The sequence below is a fragment of the Lepisosteus platostomus genome, chromosome 27 (assembly GCF_059453375.1).
Source record: "Lepisosteus platostomus isolate fLepPlt1 chromosome 27, fLepPlt1.hap1, whole genome shotgun sequence".
NCBI lineage: Eukaryota > Metazoa > Chordata > Actinopteri > Semionotiformes > Lepisosteidae > Lepisosteus > Lepisosteus platostomus.
In genome coordinates this window covers 5,531,986-5,548,486 of record NC_142637.1, presented here as the reverse complement: position 1 = coordinate 5,548,486, position 16,501 = coordinate 5,531,986, and the positions used below count along the sequence as shown (strand labels likewise).

The window sequence follows — 16,501 nt, the reverse complement described above, 5'->3', positions numbered from 1 at the left end:
AGCAGCATCCACTGGAAACCTTCACAAACGTAGGATAGCATGCAAACTCCACCAAGATAGCACCCAGATCTGTGGTCAGCAACGCTAGCCACTGCGCCACCTGTAATATAATCATCTTCGTTTTGTGCATAACCAACGCTGTGTACATGTTTTGAGAAAGGATATAAACTGTTATTTTACAATACAGGTCTGGAATACTTCAGACAAGAGGATGAGGACTCTGTTGAGCCACAGAACAACTCCTGATGAAGAGGACTTTTTCTGTTCTATGAAGGTTTCTTGCGCACAAGAAAGTATCTTTTATCATGAACCGTTAATGGATAAAAGTTGTGACTATAATTTAAATTCCTGATTTTTTACTTAAAGTTAACTATAGGTATGTGAAAGAAAGTAATGCTGCTGTTGTTAAATTGCACTGCTGTGAAATTCAGGGCAACAGCACATTTCCATGGTAAGACGTTTGCACTATAGTGGATCTCTAGAACAACTATAGTGTTCATCATACATATTTTTAAAGTAATAGTTATTTTACAACGCAACATCGAACACTTTTTGCACCCGCGTGTATAAGGATACAGTCCATCACCACATACCATGTGTCCTACACCTGTAATTCATTGAAGACTAACCCTTTTCGTGTTGCAATTCAGGATCAAGAGCGCCCTCTTGTGGAGTATTGAAGTAAATGCTGTCGTCTTGTGCTCAGGGACTTCAGCTAATGTATGTACTGTATTGCTGTACTGTACTGCATTGCTCCAACGAATTGAAAATGAAGTCATTGAACACTGCACATTTAAATGATCATAGCTAAATTGTGCCACGATCTTTATCAATGTATTATTTAAAGGCTAACCATAAAACCTGCTGGACAAGCCCTCTTCATGACCAGAGTTGAAGTACCTGACTATACAGTAACAAGGAGAACATAAGGTTAGATATGCACCAAGTATATTGATGGTGATGGACTGTATAAGATACAGTCCATCAGCACATACCACGCCTGAAGAAGGCTCCACGGCCGAAACATTGTGTTTTCTCTCTTCTTTTTTTTAGCATGGAATAAATCTATTACTATTACACAGAACACCTGTCAGATGCACGCTTAACCTCCTGTCCATGAGGGAATGAGACCTGGTAATGTGAGGGGTTTTTGGGGCACATTTAGGGGTTAATGTACACCTTGAGGTTTCACCAGCAATCGTAGGGGAGATGTAGCCCCACCCAGTACTGTGCAATAAGGGGATGCATAAAGAACAGACAGAAAGACTCTGTTGTAAAGCTTTGTAAAAGCTATTTATTTTTTACATAATGCTGAAATCGATGAATCCCAGAACCATTCAGCAAACTGAGCCTTCAGGAAGTAATGCAGTTAAGGCTAAAACTTTTCTTCTTTTCCCCTCCCCAGAAAGGCAAAAAAAAAACTGAAATAAAATCTGAAACTTCAAACAGAGAAATACCCAGGAAGTCAAAGAGAAAAATCACCACCACTGCGATACATAAATGAGTTCTACAGCATGCTGAAGGTCCAACAGGGCACTAGGTAACTTAAAAAAAAACACATGCACCTCTCCCATCTCTCAGGGCAACATTCTCGCAGTTAAAGTGCCGTCTCTTTAAACAGGAAGGTTCAGCGTTGATCACACATTATCATGACAGCAACACAAGAAAAGAAAAACTGAGTCATTCGGTACAGTCAAGGAGAAAGCTGCTCTTATTTTATTTCAATGCACTTTGTGCTTCGGCCAACAAGTTTTGCATCTCTGCATTTCTTTCCACTCTAAATTCTTCTAATTCGCTTTAATGAACGCTGCAGAAATAGCGAACCATACGCATACCTCTCATGCACTTCCATAGTGAAGTGCTTTTTTTTTTTTTAGAAATTGGGAAGGAATTCGATGCTACAATTTCAATGTTAAATAAGTAGGTCTAGGGAATACAGGAATAATTGATGTAGATGTACTGCTTTCTCACTGTACATCATATAATGTTCATCATTGATGCTGAAATTAGAAAAAAAACATCTTAACTATTTCTTGAAACCAGTAGCTAATAAAAACAAGAGGGAGACTATTTAGTGTCATACAATTGAAGCCTCCATTGCACACTGCTTATCAGGTGTAACACTAAAATATGTCCCCCCCAGTTTTATAGATTTTATGTTTTGCTACCACCCTCCACCTCAAGCGGTGTTTTACACTAATTTGCTTCCCTCACGTAATCAACATTTTAGTGACACTCTGCTAGGAGCATTTTTTGATAGCTGTATTGGAGTCTTTCTATAAAAGCACAGCAAATTGGAAATGTATCAGCCCATGAAGAGAAACTAATCTGTGCATGATCACAGGACAGAAAACAAGCTTAGTGTGACTGTGTATACATCTCAAAAGTTGTTTTTTCGTGGAATAGTTACTTCTCATAGCAAATGATCTAAAGAAGAAATAGTCAAGCAGAGCACACATGAAACAAAACAAACTCAAAACACACAATGCTGACCAAGTCGTTACTAATAGAAATTCAAGTTAATCATGTCTATAAGCTACAGGGAAGCAAGACATCTCACACTGATTAATAGGTAAATGTTTTTGCCACTGTGGAACATTTCATACTTTAAAGGTTTGTGAAATATTTTCTTAAACAGGACGGTGTTGAGAAAAATACAGGAAAAGGTCACTTTTAGATTATAAAACCGATTATTTGGAGGGAACAGACTCCCGTGTCCACAGTTAATACTTTTAAAAATGACAGAAACAAAACATTTTCCATTTTATTTGTTTGCCAACCAAAACCCCCCTTTCAAAGCACATTTTCAAACCTGGAGGTGATAATTTCATTATAACCAACATGTACAATTCAGAACTAAGCCACACAGCTGTAATACTGAAGTAGCCTTGTGGCAGTATAACTGACTCAATTTCACCGATTTTTCACCAATTTTTGGAATCATCAGTCTTGTGATTAACATTAAAGTCTAAATCTCCTACACATAAAGAACTTCTATAGTTCCAGTATGATTTTTAAGGAAGTTTGACTGCAAACATAGTAGTGACAAAGGTATCAATGCTACATCATCATGCTGAAACATCCAATTTCCTCCAAAAAAAAAAAACAATCGGAAGAAACAACTGTGGCAGGATAACTGAGTCAATATTCTTACTGATTTTTCACACGCATCATTTCTGAAGCCTTGCGATTAGTACGGAATTGATGGAAGTCCAAATGAAATTTAGAAACATCAATGGATGAAAAAAATAAAAGCCCACTAGCTAACTAAAATAACACCGAATAAGAAAAATCAGAGCATCCCAGTGGTTTAAGACAGTGACGTTGATCTGTGCAATTTCACTGAAGATGCCAGTATATTTAGTTCCCAGTGCAGTGATCCTCACTCCTTGCCCTGGATCAAGCGTAGATGGTGCCATCTCCTGAATTGTGGTCCATCTGAGCTGTTATTATCAATGAAGCGATTATCAATTGTATCTAAATCAGCACATGTCTGTTTTTTAGTTTTTTAGAAACCAGCTTGTGGGGCTCAGAATTTCAATGACTAGGGGTGGGACAGTGCTGCCACTATTAATTTCTCCCTCATTACAGCTACCTGAAAAAAGTATATAATCTAAGCATTATCTTTTGGCTTTATTTATATGAATAAAAAAAATACACTTCATATAAACACTCTGTACAAATCCACAAACATGATTTATTTTGGCAGCAGGATCTTCAAATACTGTACTGGGAGGCTGCTAAAACACCACCTACAGTTTTCATGTTTCACATAAATTGGAGGGATAGAGGTTATTTTCTTTTTGAAAATAAGCCTATACTTCAAAAACGTTTTATAAGGGCACAATTCCGTTAACAGATCCTCAAACTATTTTTTTTTAAAGCAATACACACCTCAATTTACTGGTAAAGAGCAAAACAGGTATCGGAACACGTTTGATATTCTCAAGCAAGCCGTGCTCCAATCGTAAGAAAAACACAACACTGCAACACGTGCCAGCTTCATAATGGTGTAGTGGATCCAATTACGATCCCAGTCTCCAGTGGATCTCATTTCATAAGCCAACGCTTTTCCTTAGAAGAGATCAAGCGTAATATAATCAAACGTTTTACTTTGTTATTTATTGGTAAACAGTACTGGCTGGAACACTTCAGAATGTGATGTTGCCATTTCTATCACATTTACTTACAGGAAAGAGGTATATGTACAGTTACTGAGCTGAGCTTAAAATTAAATTTGCTAGCGTGGTGTTGGATAGATATACTAATAAATAACTACATCCAGCTTTGATTTTTTTTTTAATAAGATATGTGACTTTTTTTTTTTTGCTCGATGATACAGTTCAGAGGTATTGCATTAAAATGTAATTCTTGGCAAGGTACAGGCAAACTAAATGTGACACACGAGGAGCTCCAAGCAGCTGCTGGTGGCCTCCATAATAAATAAATGGCCAAGAAGGGACCGTGCTTTTGGAGAGAATCTGATTGTCGTTTTCCCACGGTTTTCGTCAGATGGCTTCCTGCTTCCCCCAGGCGACCCGTTAGGGGTGGGTGGGTAGGTCGGTGGGTGGGGGGGGGGTAGATTGGGGAGCAAAATAAAATTTAAAAAAATAAATAAGGCGTAGTTGTATAAAGGAAAAGAAAACTGCAGCTCTGTACTCCTAAAGACTGAACTAGCAGAAGCAGCAGCAGCAATGATGTGGGCAGAGTGCGCAGAGGAGCGCAGGTCGTCTGGCAGCGAACAAGCGCTGTACTAAAGAGTGCTTCACATCACGGCTCTCTCCAGGAAAAGCATCTCTAGGACGGGTGAGGTGCTCTGATCCCTCCAGCCCACACGCACACTCATGGCACCCGCTGATATCTCCCCCCCCAGCCCCCCCAGTAACCCCCCCACCCCGTTTCTCCCTGTCCACAGTGCTTCTTTACTCATCATCGAAATTCTGCTGCAGGAGGAAATTGGCCGCCAGATTTTCGTTTTTCTCACACGCGAAATAGGCTTGAATTACCAGTCCCTCTGGAAAGCCCAGGGCTTTTAACTGCAACGAAAAGAAAAGCGGGAATCAGTACACCGTCCGAGCGAGCTTCCCGGGTCTGCTGCTTTTTAAAATGGACACATTTACAGCCGCTGGCCGATCTGAATATCAGTACTCACGTTTTCAGTGAACACAGGTAAACAAACAAGTACAAATGAAACTGCAGCCATGAAGAGGAGTCAGTACATCGCCAATGATGTCACCATATCAAATCAATATGAAGGTGTAAGAAAGAAGCAAATATGTGCTTTGTCAATACATTTGGGGTGAACTAATATACCAAGATTGAGGCACCCACCCTTTCGATGGCCTCTTTTTCTTGTGGCGTGACCTGGATGTAGTTCGTCTGTGGAGCCCCTTGACCTTCGGCCCCTTCTCCTCCCGCTTCTCCCAGCGGCTCATTCAGCATCTGGACAAACCGCTCCTGGTGCTGCGTGATTTGCTGTGAAGCAAAGGTTTTCGAACACAAAACCTTTTAAGTGCATGTCGGCAAAAACGAATAGCTCCTGTGAACCCGTGCTAAAGCTTGGACTAAAAAGCTTAGCAGGAAAAACAAATGAATCTTTTCCCATAAGGAGCTCTTCAAAGTGGTTCTAAACAGGAACCGTTTGGTTGCCAGTCAAGGATATTTGAATCCCTTTGGGGAGTGGATCACCCTGGTAAACGTGCTGTTTCTATTCACACCTAAGAAGTCGGATGAAACGATCCACACTTGCATCCAGAATTCAGAAGAGCTCTGCACTAGTTTAGACAAACCACTACAAGCCTGGCTGAAGGACTTGTTTTAATCGGATCTTGAAAGCATCAGCGTTTCAGCGTTTTGAAGAATTCTCTGTGGAGCAGAGATGAAGGCCTGTGTCTGCAGTGCAGGCGCCTCTGTTATTCGTTCCAGTGGCAGTGCTGCTGTAAGCGAGGAACCCTTCTGAGGTTCTCCCGATGGGAGGCCCAGGTCTAGAATCCAACTCCCTTTACCAGTCGCAAAATCAACAGCCGATCCTCTACAAAGCCCCTCCCATAGAAATCTCAACTGATGGGAACCACCTGAACATTCGGGACGCTCTTGGACATTACCTTACATGATTGTGCTTTTCCCACCTTGTAATAGAATATAGACGACTCGCGCATGTGTTCATTGTCATTTAACCCGGTGCTGGCCCGAGGAGGACAGCCTCTCCCTTTCGAGCCTTGGCTCCTCTCAAGGTTTCTTCCCGATTCAGTCTAAGAGTTTTTCTTCGCCACTGTTGCCTCAGGCTTGCTCACTGGGGGATCAGGCCCGGAAATCTGTAAAGCTGCTTTGTGACGATGTCCATTGCAAAAAGCGCTCTACAAATAAAACTGAACTGAACCGCTGTGAGATTGTGCTTTCGGGCGGGTTGGACCCTGTCCGTACAGACCTGGAGCAGCTGGGGGTTGTCCCTGCCCAGCTGCTGGAGAAGCGCAGGCAGCAGAGCCGGGTTCTGCTGGATGATCTGACGCATCTGCTGGAACTGGGGCTGAGTCCTCAGGAACTCCAGCGGGTTCCCGGACGACGGCACGGCGCCTGTGTTCAAGCACAAGTTCAAACTGGGAATGAGCTCCCTGCGGCAAGGCACCCCAGACACCTCTCTTTGCAAGCGAGCAGACAGCATTCGAGACTTGAGATCCTCCCACTGCACATTTCTCTCCAGGTTATTTTGTCTCTCGTTATGAATGCAAACTACCTAAGCCACAGAGTAAATCTGCAGGGCTCTCACCACTTGCAGCCGGGGCGGGCTGGGGTCTCTCAGTGGCCTGGGGGGCGGGGTTCGTCACAGGAGGGGGTCGGGCTACCTCTCTGGGTGGGAGGTCTGGTTCAGCAGGGATCCCCTGAGAAATTAAAAAGATCTCAATGCAAACCCTTCTCCTCTCTCGTCTGTAACTCGTAAACGCACCGTGTTTAATACTGCATGGAGGAAATAAGCAGGACACCAGTATGAAAAATAACAGCAGCGCATGACTGAATTCATTCCTCTTTCCAACCTGAATTGCAGCCTTTTCTCGGCAGGTGGTTTTCAGATCTCGGTTCCAAATCTGTTAATTGTGTGAGACTCCCCATGAGATTAAAAATGGCACAGGATGGCAGAGCACACGTGTTGAGTTCATGCTTTTAAAGAGTTAAATTCCTTTTACATCAGCCGATCCCAAACATGTAATGGTTCAGTTAATGCACTGACTTCCTATGGGCTTCCTTCCTGTTGTGACGGCATAACAATATGAATAAAATGAAAGTGGAATGAAAGTGTACTTTTTTTATTCATAGGTGATAAATCACACATTCACCCAGGACAGTACACCAATTCATTTTCTCTTGGCTCGCACAACCCAGCGAGTCACTCTGACTCTGGATGGAGAAGTAGGCGCGACGCTCCTTGTGTTAATAAGAATACTGTGTATGTTTTGTTACAAAGTTATACCTCTACTCTAGAATCAGCTCAAATAAGGGCAACAGGTTAATTCCTGGAATTCCCAGACAAATATATACAGGCTACAGGAACTAATGATCTTTAGTGTCCAAAATCCCCAAAGTAATGCAAGACCAACTGTTAAACTTGAACCTAGGGATACACATAGAAGGAGTGCATTTAGGAGTGAAATCAGTAGCACACTACACCAAGGGTTGCAGGTGACTGGTACAAACCTCCCAGCTCCCAAGTTATTGAAACAGATTCTCTAGGATCTTTTAGAAAACTGGGTGGAGGAGATCATTTAATTAATAAGCTACTGGCACCCCACAAAAGCAAGGCAGAACAAAAGGTTTCCTCTTATTTGTACCCTTTATTTTTTTATATTGGGAGACACTTACTGTGAGTAGATACTCCACCGCTCGGTCAGGGTTATTGTAACTTGCCCTTAGTGCTGCTATAACTTGCTCTCTCTCATAGCCCATAGACATGATCTCCGTCACCAGATTCTCATACGCTTGCCCTGTGACTGGACACAGGTAAGGAAATAAAGCACAAATGATAAAGCTCCCGACTCAAACCTCAGCACTGCATGACAGCAATCACACACATCGGTAAGAGAACTGGAATAAAATACAACACAAAGTAATGCAATACAGTCAAAATTAAAAAAACAACAACTGGATTTAAATCCACACACTGTTTATAAACTATGGCATCCCACACTAGGATCAGTGACGTTAATATCATACCTAATATAGAGGCTGCTTCTTCTAAAAGGCTCAGATCTTCTGCGATGCTGCAGGAAGAAAAAAAACCACTAAGCAAGGAAGCAAACGATAAAAGATCGCATGCTATTCAGAGAAGTTAAAAGAGCCACATCTTGTTACGCTAGATAAAAGGTTAATGTACAAAGACTTACATGACACCATCAAAATAAGGGGAGCACCAACGATATATTTCTTTGAACGAATGATTAAACAAAAGTTCTGAAGGACAGTTCAAACGTACAGAAAAGACATCCTTCCTAATCTCCCCTTGTACACATAATAAAGATACCAAAACCAAATCCCAGGGTTCCGACTCATTTTTACCAACAAAATTCCAAAACTTGTCCATGACTTTTCCATAACTTCTTTTCCTGCATAATTGACATCTCAGGCTTCCTGGGTCTTTATCTTTTTGGAGCCATACCTTGTATTTTTCCATCTGCTAGCCAGAAGTCACACAAAACACGTTTACCCAGCATTTTGACAGGGGAGCTAGGCTAGCTTACAGCTCGCTATAAACCTCCCGCGAGAGGGTGCGACGCGACACTATAAGGAATCATGTCGGCAACGGCAACGCCTCTGCCTCTTTTTAAAAGCGTGCCAACTTATGAACACAACGACATGACACAGCCAAGATAATTTGGGGTCAATTAAAAAAAAAACTCCATGACTTTTCCCCAAAACCAAACGGATATTTTTCAAAACTGATCTGGAAAACGAAATGTCATTTTCCCAGGATTTCCATGACTGTGGGAACCCTGAAAGCCCAAAGGGTTAAACATACTGAAGCACACAGATCAGGAAGCACACTGATCTGAACCCTCACAGTGCCTTCTCTCTCTTTTTCTACTGCTTGCCGTCTGAGAGCTAGCTAAATAGCATTTGGTTATACCATATACCTGTGTGTGAGTATAATGACAATGAACCTGAACTTGATACTGTATGCAGGCAGGATATCCTGGACTCGAGCCACAGTACTGCTGTACCTGGAGGAAGAGGGGGGAGGTGGCGGAGGGGCAGCAGCCGGTTGATCTTTGGGCTCCTCTTGGGGTTTCCCCTCGCTCGGGGCGCTGGGTACCCCTGGCGTCGCCTCTACGGTCTCCACGGTGGCGGCCGGGGTAGAAGGGGGCGCGGAGGGGGGCTCGGCCTCCGGAGGGACGCACTCTTCTGAGGGGGCAGGGGTCACCGCAGGGGGGGCGGGAGCAGGGGGCGGCATGCTGACCACAGCCGGGGCAGGAGGGGCTTGGCTGGGGGGCGGCGGGGGGCAGGCGGGTTTGGGCTGGACAGGGTGAAGGAGAAAGGGAGGAGAGAACGACCAGGTTAGAAACAGCCCCACCACAGCTCAGGAGCCATGACAGCAAGCTGAGACGCACAGTGACACCTGTCCATTCCAGATTGGGTGGGTACAAGATGGTCCTATTTTTAAAAAAGCAAATGTGGCTCAGGATCTGTGCCCGTGGCTGGAAGGCTGCTGGTTTGTATCCCGCGGCCGTGCAGAAGAATCCTACTCCGTTGGGCCCCTGAGTAAGGCCCTTAACCCCAGCTGCTCCAGGGGCGCCATATAAATGGCTGACCCTGCGCTCTGACCCCCAGCTTCTCTCCCTGTCTGTAAGTCTCATGGAGAGCAAGTTGGGGTATGCGAAAAGACAAATTCCTCATACAAGAAATTGTATAGGGTCAATAAAGTGATCTTAATCTTCAAAAAAAAAAAATACGATGGCCTTACCTTCGTCACCATCACCACAACGAAGTTCTTCTCGTCTATTTTGTAGTCTTTTAAAGGTATGTCATCATTTAAGATTTTACCTGTAATAAAAAAATGTAAATGTCATTCATAATTACTCATAAGACAGCAAGTAAAGAATGTTGCTTTTTCACCTGCCCTTTCTTTCTCATATAAAGCAACACATACATTATACATTTATAGATCTGAACACAATTAGATTCCAAATATCTATACTGGTAATGTGAAGCCCACCATAAAGTGTGTATGCTATATACTGTAGATCCCAAAAACATCTCATCTGCAAAATCCTAACTGGTGAAAATCCAATATTCTAGATTCATAAATCAATCTGCTGCTTGAACAAATGGAAGCATTTTTCAAATGAACACCAACGTTCACTAATCGTGCTGAATAAAAACGTTTCGTGGAACAAAGATTCTGACAATGCAGTTTTTCAAAAAACGTTCCCTGTGAAAGCCGTCACACGCTTATTGATCAAACCAGTTTGCCAGAGTCAGGGGCACAGTCCTGGCACTGCAAGGAGAGAGAACAGGGCCCCAGGCAACAACAACTCTCCATTTCTGTCGCGTTGCGCAATTCCAATTCTTCACTGTCGGTTTCCTGCGGTCCGAAGCACTGGAAGAACCAGACTGTCACGACCGGACTGGAGAGAATGGGATCCTGGTCCAGGAAAGGACTGTGGGTTACCGGCTGTGGTTAGCAGACCGGCGCCTCAAGACAGGGCTTCACCTGCATAGATGAGCTTCTGCCCCGAGGCTGGATAAGATTCACTTCCTTTCTCTGCCTCGATCTTCTCCTTCAGAGTTTTGACCTGAAAAGGAAACGAGAGAAAAAAGGAAGAATGCAGCTCGACGAGGAAATGGCAAACTATTGTTCACTTGTTGAAGGACCTCACTCAGGTGTAGAAAAGCAGTTGCCCCACTCAAGATTTGACACCCACAACCCTCCTGTTAGACGTCCAGAGCCCACCCCACCAGAACAAGGCGCTTGTCCATGTTCACCCCACGTCATCCAGCAGGTAATCAGAATCGACTGAGAATGAGGACTTTTAAAGTTTTTAAGTTTCACTGTTGTATATTTCTTTGAAGCAATAGCAGGACAGCACAGAGAGACTGTGGTAAATTTTTAGGAACACATATCAAAGTTTTAAAAGTTTAAATTTTTTTCAGTGCTTTACATTCAAGATATGTCCCTTTCTTAAGCTTATTGTCACAGAGAGTGGGAAGCAGCTTTTCATTTAGGTTTTTATATGATGTCAGTAACACAGCACAAAGTGGTGAGGTTTATAAACCAGCTTGTTTTCTTTAAATAATGTAACACGTCAGCGGTTTGATCATTATGTTTTTATCTTATGGGAGTTTGGAGTACCAACATATTAACAGTTATGACCCAAATCAAACTGGAACAGTAGTTCTTTGGCTACATCTGGCTTGACAGTCTATATATTTATATGTCTTACCATTCAGAAGGCAGAATTAATCATAGAAACACTGTAAGGTGCAGAGTGGACAATTTGCATTCTAAACATAAGAAGTGACATATTTGACAGCAAGCAGATACGTTTGACTATCCAAAATAAAATGAATAATGGATTGCACCTGTATATGTTTTGGTATTAGAAAGATGGATTGAATTCAATGAGCAAGAAGGTTATTGGTCTGGAAACCCATGGAGGGGCTGCAGTATCAGGCAAGAAATGTTACAGGAGTTGGACAGATTTCCCAAAGGTCAACCTAAGGGATCTGATTAGCCAAGGTTCAGATTAGTTCATACTGTACTGCATCTACTGCATGCCTGCCCACTGGCCTCCCTATAGGAATACACTGAATATACAGGTGAATCTGGAAGATTTCCAATTTGATGCTGTTGTGCAAAAAGAAAAAAATAAAGTCCAAACTAAATCCTAGTGTGACAACAGCGGCAGCAGCCACATAAGAGACCCGCAGCCACTACCCATCAGTTATAACACCAGCATCTTAACCTTATCCTCTATTTACAGATATCAAGGGGGCCCATGAAATTGCAATCATCTCTTAGAGAACATCTGCAACACCAAGTCAGCCCTGGAAAAAACCTACAATACTTGATACTTTTCACACCAGAAATCAAGAAACAAGCGGTTGACACCACACAAAACAAAACACATAACTACAGGCAGAGTAACTCTTTTTCAGGAGCGTTGTGGTCTGTTGCCAATGAGATCTGGGTGGAAGCCAGATTCTCGGCGCAGAATTGCAGGCTGTAAATGTCATACATAGTCGCAAAAAAATATTTGGGCAACACGCTTGTGCCAGGAAAACCCAACTGAGCTACATTCCTACCACAATCTGCATCAATGCATTCGACCGTGCCTGAAGGAGGAATGTAAGAACAGTTGCTAACAAGGGAAGGCCATATGGCCCATCTAACCCATCTGGTAGTGAGGTCAGTAGTTTGGAAGTAGGTGATATATCTAATGATCTGATTGAGACATTTCTTGAAAGAAGCCAGGGTAAGCAGACAGGTTTGACTTTCCAAAATAAAATGAACGCATGGATTCATGGCTAAGTACATTGTTCCAGACATTTACAGCCCTCCGGATAAATTTCCAGTTTTAAATGGACTTCAAAACTAAAAGGGTTGGGTTCCTTTGGTCTGTCAGTGCAGGACATTCCCAGAATGTAGCTGGTTGCTCTTCTCTGGACTGATTTCAATGCAGCATTATCTTTTGTACGGTTTTTGTTGACCAAAACCGTACACATTATTCCAAAGGAGTACAAGCGCATTATCCAATTTTAACATAACCTCCCTTGATTTGAATTCTACTCTGTTAACTGCATATCCTAATATTATGCTTAGATTTTTTATTTAGTTCTCCAAATTGTCTGAAACCAAAGAGAAAACAACACTTGGGAGCTATCACAGTTTGAATCGCTATGACGCAATAATAGAACTAATATCATTACTGAAATTCAACGACATTACAGACCGACTTTTCAACCCTGTTTACATCTTCTTAACTGCACTACACACCCACATCACCGGCAAACTACAATCACCAAACGAAAGAGTGTAGAACACTATCCACTACTTTCCATGTGAGACCAAAAAAAACTATACAACATAGACCACATCTGCTCAACTATGACTACTCTACATTATATAAAAATCTCATTAGCCAATTACAGACTGGCAACATGACTGAGACATAACTACATGGGGGTAAAAACCTATGGCTAGAGGGAGTGTCCCCAAAAGAGGAAACAGTTCACTGAGCAATCCTGATGTCTGTTTAGTTTGTTTTTACTCTTTTACTTTTTTGGTGTGTGTGTGTGTTCAGGGGAGGGTTTTAGTAAAACACCCGGAACTGGCAGATTTGATTTTTTTGAACAGCTCTCTCAGGGAATGGGACATGGGGAAGGCAGTGGACACTCCACTAAGGGATGGATTGTGCAGCTGTCGCAAAAAAGGCAGCGAATTCACGCCTGCCTAGCAGCCTGACTGAAAGGAGCTACAGATAACCGACAGCTGTTTTGTTCCATTAACGCTCCTGCTTTAGAAAAAGCACCAGAATTGTTTAAGGTGCTTCATAATAAGCCCCCAGATTTTTAAAGGGGTTTATTTTGACGCGCAATTAAAATGTTTTTTGGGATTGCAGTAATTAAAGGCCATCGATTAAGAGTGAGGAAAACGGAAATGTATGCGTCTTTAGGAGTTTCATTGTTGGATATTTCTTTGAAGCGATACCAGAACAGCACATAACACTGTGGTAAATTGCAGAAAGGCATTAAAGATGCCTAGAAATGCAAGTAAAAGGGATTTTAAAAAAAAAGAATGGTCAATTTTTTCTTCTACAAGTGTAATCCACACGCGCATGAGATAAACTCTTAACATTGCCCAAATCCGTGACTATTTACAAAGATCTTCGATAGCTTATCTATACCACGTTTTCGAACGTTTTTATTTTTTTTAGCCCATTACATTGAAGACACGTCCCTTTCTTAAGCTTATTGTAACACAGTGAGAAGCAGCTTTTCATTTAGGTTTTTATGTGATTTTAGTAACACAGCACAAAGGGGTGAGGTTTATAAACCAGCTTGTTGGTTTAAATAATGTAACACGTCAGCGGTTTGATCATTATATTTACATTTTATGGGCGTTTGGAGTAAGAGTAGCAACATATTAACAGTTATGACCCAAATCAAACAGGAACGACAGTTATTTGGCTACATCTGTTATCTATAAATATATTTATACATGTCTACCATTCAGTAAACGCAAATAATCACTAGTACGATATTTTCACTACTATGATATTTTGCGTGACCGCAAATGTGATCAGGGTTTTATGTAAGAAAAATAAAAACATTGAAAACACACGAGAAGCTTGTTTTCCTCGGTCTGTTGCACAGGCATGTATTTTTAGTTTGATGGTGGAGAGGGGAAAAAAAGGCACTTCTCCAAATTGCCAGGATAAGGCTCCATAGATATTGCACCGTCATTCGTTCACAAATCGCAAGCAAGTATCAATTAAAACCAAACCGACAGGAAACGTCTGATCGTCGCCAGTACCTCTGGCCATTTAAAAGAAAAACGTATTCATTAAAGAACATTACACCAACATGTTGTTCACGTTTAGGCCCCAACAAGCCCCCCGCTTTGCCCAGCGCGTTCTCCCGGCCTCCAGCATATTTTCCTGGGCCTGGGTTCCTGGAACCTACCGTCAGCTCCGGGTCTATCTCTATCTTAAAGGTTTGCTGCTGGAGAGTTTTCAGTGTAATCGTCAACATCTTCCAAGCAGTTGTTAATATCGATAAATTAACGCGAATTGTCCAGCTCCTTCACGGTTGCCGTTACCAGGGTTGCCAGTTCTGTGACTCAGCTTTCTGAGTGTCAAGGATGGAAACTGCAGTCAGACGCCATCTACTTGCTGGCTAAGACAACACACGAACTCCCACAGAAAGCTCACTTAAATCAACGACGGACTCCCTGCTACAAACCCAAGTTACACTTTACGGCTTGTAGCGGCGGTGGTAATGACTACAGATGAACTACTGTCTGTCCTTTTTTTTTTCGATCATACCACGGCTCACAATGGTTATTTGCACCTTATATTTTAGGACTTTCAAGATTTAAATCTGTCTTTTTTTTCCGCTGTGGGGCGGGGGTTTAGTTCAGCGTCATAATCCGAGTTTTGTTCTCACTCATAGATGATTCAATAGTTATTTATATTAATCTACTTTTTAAGTGCAGTTCTCCTCGGCAGTGGGGAGGAGATTTTGTTTATTCAAGTAGCAAGGATACTTCTAGGGGCTGACGGGGGCTCTGTTCCGACTTCGGCACCTAAACCTTTCGGGCTAAACTCGGTAAATGTGGCTACACCGCGGGGAACCCCTGAAAGATGAGGGGTAATTAAAAATGATCGATCACCGTAAGGCATTGCAGAAGCAAGTACAGTAATACCAGGCTATTAAATGAAGACCACTGTCCTAGCTATGGAGTCCTTGTAATGCCCATAGTCTGTCGTTCACTGCAAGACTTACAGTGCACAACAGCTTATTCAGTATTCATGTCTCCAGACACAGCAGACGTTGGAGGACTACAATTTTCCCCGGTTGATATAATAGGAAAGCCCCTTTCAGATTGAGATTTCGAAACCGATTCGTGATATATATGTATATATCTTCGTATTGCATTCTTCCCGTTCTGGTAGAAGGCTGGACCTGGTTGGTTGAATTGTAGTGCTAAACCACGGTTATGTCCAAGGGCTAATGTCAAAACAAAGCCCTATCAGTTTGTGTTGGCAAGACCAGTAGGTGGTGCTATTCCCTCCTGATCTAAATTTCCAAACCCCAATATTGTCATGAAGACTTGCTGTACTAGGTAGTCCTCCAGATGAGCCACAATTGAGGGCCTTACTACACAGTTATTATAAATCCTATTGTATTGTTTATAAGAGTAATCATAAGGATCTAGTAACCTAGTGTTACCTATTAACACTTCCCCTCCTATGTGTAAAGAGATACATATCCTGAGAGTTTGGATGAAAAGTCCCATAAAATACAAGGAAATTAAGATGAATATTAAAACAGCATCTGTGATGAACTGGGGTCTGGGTGAATCCTTGGACCCATTGCATGCTGGGATAGGCTCCAGCTCCCCCACATCCCTGGATCGGATGAAGTGGTTAGAAAATGGATGGATTCGTTCAGCAAAATTCCTTCTTGGCCTGTGTCCCGGCCCCTTCCAAGCCAGAATCTACACGCACAGGTAATACAATCTGTAATCCTGAGAGGAAACACTGCATTAGCGGTTACTGAAATACTACTTTTTTATGATGAAGAGCATCCCGATTCACAGAACAATACACACTTGTATATACTAAAACACAAATATCTCAAATTCATCATCCTGGGAGCAGATCCAGGCCGTTATGCGAGATGTGAAAGGTCTACACTGGCTTGACCACAAAGAATTTAGCAGTCTAGTACAGCAGGCAATTAAAAAAAAATACCACCTCTTCAGGAGAGAAAAAGACAAACAAACCAAAAA

The 16,501-nt window shown here is 42.3% G+C and overlaps 1 protein-coding gene across 1 annotated transcript; it reads right to left on the bottom strand.

The window, feature by feature from the left end:
• Window positions 1–1,271: 1,271 nt before the first annotated feature.
• Window positions 1,272–15,081, bottom strand: rad23ab (RAD23 homolog A, nucleotide excision repair protein b). The gene is made up of 10 exons (XM_088622490.1): window positions 14,671–15,081; window positions 10,700–10,781; window positions 9,950–10,029; window positions 9,210–9,502; window positions 8,206–8,252; window positions 7,855–7,982; window positions 6,767–6,878; window positions 6,428–6,573; window positions 5,332–5,475; window positions 1,272–5,036 (listed from the first exon to the last, which is right to left on the bottom strand). Exons 1-10 carry the CDS (start codon window positions 14,737–14,739, stop codon window positions 4,923–4,925), a joined length of 1,215 nt encoding a protein of 404 aa, XP_088478616.1. The 5' UTR covers window positions 14,740–15,081; the 3' UTR covers window positions 1,272–4,922.
• Between the last annotated feature and the right edge of the window lie 1,420 nt (window positions 15,082–16,501).

Excerpts from the sequence above, each read along its gene's own strand:
- rad23ab (XM_088622490.1), bottom strand. The coding sequence starts at position 14,739 with ATGTTGACGATTACACTGAAAACTCTCCAGCAGCAAACCTTTAAGATA. Across the intron at positions 10,782-14,670 it reads AGATAGACCCGGAGCTGACG|GTCAAAACTCTGAAGGAGAA; the intron begins GTAGGTTCCAGG and ends TTTCCTTTTCAG. Across the intron at positions 9,503-9,949 it reads TTGTGGTGATGGTGACGAAG|CCCAAACCCGCCTGCCCCCC; the intron begins GTAAGGCCATCG and ends CACCCTGTCCAG.